Raw genomic sequence first — 5,765 nt, forward strand, 5'->3', positions numbered from 1 at the left:
TGACGATTTGAACATTGTGAAATAGAGGAACTAAATTCATTGATTTGTTTATAAAAAGGAGATGTAGAGAGATGAGATAGTAGAATGTGAGAGAGATAATAGATAGAGATTGGAGGGAGTAAGAGAGATAGAGATGCATAAGAGAATATAGGGTGTATTTAAAAAAATATTTTTTCCAATCGAACATGTTTACTTAATTTTTTTTTGTCCTTTATGATAATTTTATATTTTAAAAAAAATCATTTTTACAAAATTGTACATAAACAAGTTAAAAATTAATTTAAAAAAAATAATTTTAACAAAAATAAACAAATAAAAATTAAAATATTTTTTAAAAAATCTCTAAAATCTAATCTCTAAATTGTCCAAAATAAAAATCCGTTTTATTTAAACTTAAACAAACCCACCTTTTATGCCATAGTTTGTGAAGCCCTTGTGTCCTATTCATAATAACTGTTATTTATGGGCCAGTTTGAAAGTATAGTATATATAGTTTTGTTTTTGACTTTTTTTTGAAGAATTACATATTGACACTGCAACCGAGAAGAACTCATTCAGTTACCTAATTAGAACACTGGTACGCTTTCTTTCTCTAAGCATTCTTAATATTTTCCTGTGTAGCAATTTTAGTTTTATTGTTAATCCTATTCATATGATTCAATCTTTCAAGAAGTTAATTCATATATTTTTTAACAAATTATTGTTTTCTTTTCACACCAAAAAATGTTTTATCATTTTCTTCATCAAAATTTAATTCATGTTTTAAACTTAAATAAATGATTTCTTCTTCTTTGAATCAATATGAATGACTGAATGTGGGTGTTTGTTGGTTGATGATAATATATAATATGTTAATGATGATTGCAATAATAATAACATCGTATTGCTTAAAAATAAAACAATAAGAGGATATTGAATTTGCATGGAAAGTTAATGATCCCATAAATTTTTATTGTTTTGATGCTATGAATTTGCATGGAAAATTAATGATGGCAGAATCTTCTTTTTCTTTTTAATTTTTAATTTATATTTTACAACTTTTTAATGTGAACTTGTTTTATGGCTACAAGTGTGCATCTGTTCAAACTTTAAGTCATGTTAAGATGTACTCTTAGAGTTAAAATCATTATTATATGCTTTTTAGAATATTTTTCCCTTTTGAACGAATATTTATATTATAGGAGCAAATTTCGCTTTCTGTTCAGAACTATCACATTTTACATATCGCTTTATTTTATTTTTGTTTTATTCATATAGACATACTGATTTTAAGTCGGTGACCACCCCCTTAAAAAAATGCTATTTTTGTATATTCCGTTATTACAATAAAGGGGAGTTTGTTAATTATGTTTATCAAAATTCGCCTAATAATCTTTATGGTATAGTATACTTTATCATTTTTAATTTTTTTTTTATCTAACTTTCAAAATATTATCCATTGTAAAAATGTGTGTGAGGTTTGAAAGTTTGTAAAAACCAAATAGAACTATTGTCAGAAATGTCGTCGATTTAAGTTAGAAATTATCATGTAAACTTTAAAGATTTATTCACAAAAAATAACGACAAATGCGGTCCACCATAGCTTTCACCTTAAAAATTCTCCCTCTAAAATAAAATATAAATAAAATAAATATTTGAAAACTGATGTATATATTTTTAATTTTAAATCAAATACATCAACTTTTTATATGTTATTTTTTATTATATTTCATTCCAAATGGAATACGTATATGTAATTATTAAAAAAAATTAAAAGTATTTATATCAACTAATTGAGTTAATTTTTGTTTATAAACAGCCATGTATAAACGTGAAGGAGAGCAACATACATATTTCTTCACTAAAAGAAATAGGAAATATCCAAAAGGAGAACGTCCAGATCGTGGTGTTAGAGGTTTTGGTTTCTGGAAAGCTACTGGAATTGATCATCCAATAAATGACAATGGCACTATAATTGGATTTAAAAAGACTTTGGTATTTTATAGAGGAAATCCTAAAGGTGGTGACAAAACTAATTGGATTATGCAAGAGTACACCATAAATATTGAGAATATTGAGAGCACAAGTACAACTCCTACTTCTAAGGTAAAATAAATAATAGTATTTTTTTTAAGCAATTTCAAAATGATGATGCATAAAAATTTATTTATGATTGATCAATGGATACTTGATACGTACCTACATAAAAGTATCCATTGTATATTTTACATTTATTATAAAAAGTGGTTAGTATAATTAATGTATTTATTTTATATAAAAATATGACGACTAAAATATCATTTGTATATATATATATATTTATTTATTTAATATTGATTTTTTATATCTATAAATAACTAGTATTAATAAAAAACATATTTTAGAGAAAAAAAACCAATCTAGTAAATTGAAAGGAGTTTATATATTTAAGAATAATTTTTTTTTCTCAATGGATTGTTTGTAATTAGACACAAAGATGTTAATATTTTTTCAGTCATGCTAATTAAGAAAGGAAATAAAAATGATTTTTGTGTGGAAAATTTTTCAAATTTTAAAATATCAAGAGTTGAATGCTTCTAAGATTATATTTATGCATTTAGTGTCTTAATAAGTGTCATTGAGACAATTGTTAATATTTTCTATATTTTATTATTAATTATTTTTTAAAGTATATTTGTTCATTTTATATTTGATCATATGATTTTTTCGCTAACATATTTACAATATTATAAAAAGTTATTATATAAAAAATCTTAAAATCTAATTTCTAGGGTCATACAAATTTTTATTTTTTTATTTTTTAATCTTTAGTTTATGGTGTTTAAAAAATTCTTATTTCATTCATTACAAGTTAAATTTTTTAAAATTTTATGGAGAACTTTTTTATAATGTTTTAAACATACTAGTAAGAACTTAAAAAATTTTGTAGAATAATTTTTTAAAGATTAAAAAAATGTAAAAGAAAAATTACAAGAACTAAATTTTTTAAAATTTTATATGAAAACTATTGGATCTTAAAAGTTGTGAGTTATATTTAGGCTAATACCACTAAAGAGAGAGAGACAAATATATATCTTTTTATAATTGCTCAATAAACTTTAAATTCTTCTTACACACAGTTCTCTAAGACCATATCCATCACTCTAAGTTTTTTTCACTTTTACTATATGTCTATAGCATTATGTGTGTTCTACTATCTAATCACACTTGTGTGTATATGTAGTTGACTAATTGGGTGATCTGCAAGATTTACGAGCATAAGCGTATTTACGAACATAAGCGTGGAGATTCAATTGGAAATGTTAAAAAAAGGAAGCGTGAAAACGAAAATCTCGAAGGTGAAAATATGGAAGAAGTGATTCCTATTCAAAATTCATCTCCATCTACTTCTTCCACTCCTTCTGCCGCTTCTCCTCCTCCGCCTCCATCTACTCCTCCGCCCTTGCTTCCGGAGATGTCTTCTGATGACATTGACATGGCTAACTTTGCTCAAAATTTAGAAAATGAATTGTTGGATAGTTAAATTCCTTTTGAAAGGGCATAATCGAAGTATAGTGTCGAATAATTCAGTATAAGCGTTGAAATCTATAGTAGCGACCTCAATGATGCAGTTATTACGTCTGAAAATACCAAGCTACCTTCTTTTACTTTTTATTATGTTTTTTTCCTTTAATTTTCCACATCAATTTATTAGTTGCCCAAACTGCTCTCCATGAATTTTTATTATGATTGATTTTCAAAGTACTCAAAATTTATTCTTTTTATTTATTTGGCTAAATTACATTTGTGGTCCCTTAACTTCATTTTAGCTAATGTTTTAGTCCTTTATCTTTATTTTTTCCCGACTTGGTCCTTTATTTTAATTTTAAGTGACAATTTGATATTTTATGTTTTAAAATTTCAACAATGATATGCTTTTTTATACAAAAATTCAAAAAAAAATTTCAATCAAAACTCATAAAATTAATTATATTCTTCAATATAATACAAATTTCATCAAATTCGTAACGCAAATCTTCAAATAAACTCATATTTTCATACTTTATTTGATATTTTTAGGAATAAAGTACTAAATCGGAAAAAAAAAGGATAAAGGACTAAAACGTTACCTGAAATTAAGTTAAGGGACTACAGATGTAATTTAGCCTATTTATTTTGTTCAAAGTACTCAATTTTTTTTTTATGAGTACTCGACTTACGTGAATTAATTTTGAGTTGTGTATGTGAAATGAATTAAACTAATAAATTTTGAAGTGTTTAATTTAAAATATTTCAACTGTTCTGTTATATTAAAAAAATTACTATTTATATTCTAAGAAGTACTAGATACTGATTATCGATAATGAATCTATGTCTATAGATTAAAAATTTAGTTAACGATAGGTTACTCTATGAACTAAATTTAGTTAATAATAGGTTACATGATGTTCTACACACACCGCGATGTACATAATGTTTAGACTCAAATATACATTTGGCAACACAACAATCACAATTATAATCATAAAATACATCTATGATAGAACTAAGTTTACGGTCACAATTTTAGCTTCTATTTCTTTCATGCACATTTTTAGAAATAGTTTAGTTATAATGTCATATCCCATCTTGCAACAATTCTTTCATCACTCTCAAAAAATTTCACATCTTTTTTAATTGTCATTCTAATTGATATTTAAGTCAATAAAAACGTTAAATCACATAGATAAAATATCATAAAATAACATATGATTAACTAAATCTAGTTCATAAAGTAACCTATTATTTGCATATTTTCGTGATGATATATATATATATATTCATGAGGTAAAAACATCTACATGTATTTAGAAAAATAATGTATTTAAAAAAAACTTCAATCGAATATGTTTTTTTAAAAACTATATTTGTTTGTTCTATATGGTAATTTGATAGTTTTAAAAAAATATTTTTATAAAATTGTAAAAAAATCAATTTAAAAAAAATCATTTTTACAATAGTAAACAAACAGAAATTAAAAAATATTTTTTAAAAAAATCTCTAAAATATTTAAAACAAAATTTATTTTTATTTAAATTTAATTTGAAGGATTAAATTCAAATAATATGAATATTACATAGACTTATTTAAATTAAATTAATTTTTTTAGGAATTAAAATAAAGACTAAAAATCAAGAAAACATTATCTTTATAATAGATAGAGATTTGAGGGAGTAAGAGAGATAGAGATGCATAAGAGAATATAGGGTGTATTTAAAAAAATATTTTTTCCAATCGAACATGTTTACTTAATTTTTTTTTGTCCTTTATGATAATTTTATATTTTAAAAAAAATCATTTTTACAAAATTGTACATAAACAAGTTAAAAATTAATTTTAAAAAAATAATTTTAAAAAAAGTAAACAAATGAAAATTAAAATATTTTTAAAAAAATCTGTAAAAAATAATCTCTAAATTGTCCAAAATAAAAATCCGTTTTATTTAAACTTAAACAAACCCACCTTTTATGCCATAGTTTGTGAAGCCCTTGTGTCCTATTCGTAATAACTGTTATTTATGGGCCAGTTTGAAAGTATAGTATATATAGTTTTGTTTTTGACTTTTTTTTGAAGAATTACGTATTGACACTGCAACCGAGAAGAACTCATTCAGTTACCTAATTAGAACACTGGTACGCTTTCTTTCTCTAAGCATTCTTAATATTTTCCTGTGTAGCAATTTTAGTTTTATTGTTAATCCTATTCATATGATTCAATCTTTCAAGAAGTTAATTCATATATTTTTTAACAAATTATTGTTTTCTTTT

The 5,765-nt window shown here is 23.6% G+C and overlaps 1 protein-coding gene across 1 annotated transcript in view; it reads left to right on the forward strand.

The window, feature by feature from the left end:
* The window catches only part of LOC140919314 (uncharacterized), a 7,124-nt gene extending 3,545 nt beyond the window's left edge, over positions 1-3,579 (forward strand). The window contains exons 2-3 of the mRNA XM_073365153.1: positions 1,799-2,085; positions 3,203-3,579. Of these exons, the coding sequence (XP_073221254.1) occupies positions 1,799-2,085; positions 3,203-3,502 (587 nt within the window). The 3' untranslated portion in view covers positions 3,503-3,579. The remainder of the gene's footprint in view (positions 1-1,798; positions 2,086-3,202) is intronic.
* Positions 3,580-5,765: the final 2,186 nt, after the last annotated feature.

The sequence above is a fragment of the Cicer arietinum genome, chromosome 2 (assembly GCF_000331145.2).
Source record: "Cicer arietinum cultivar CDC Frontier isolate Library 1 chromosome 2, Cicar.CDCFrontier_v2.0, whole genome shotgun sequence".
Classification (NCBI taxonomy): Eukaryota; Viridiplantae; Streptophyta; class Magnoliopsida; order Fabales; family Fabaceae; genus Cicer; species Cicer arietinum.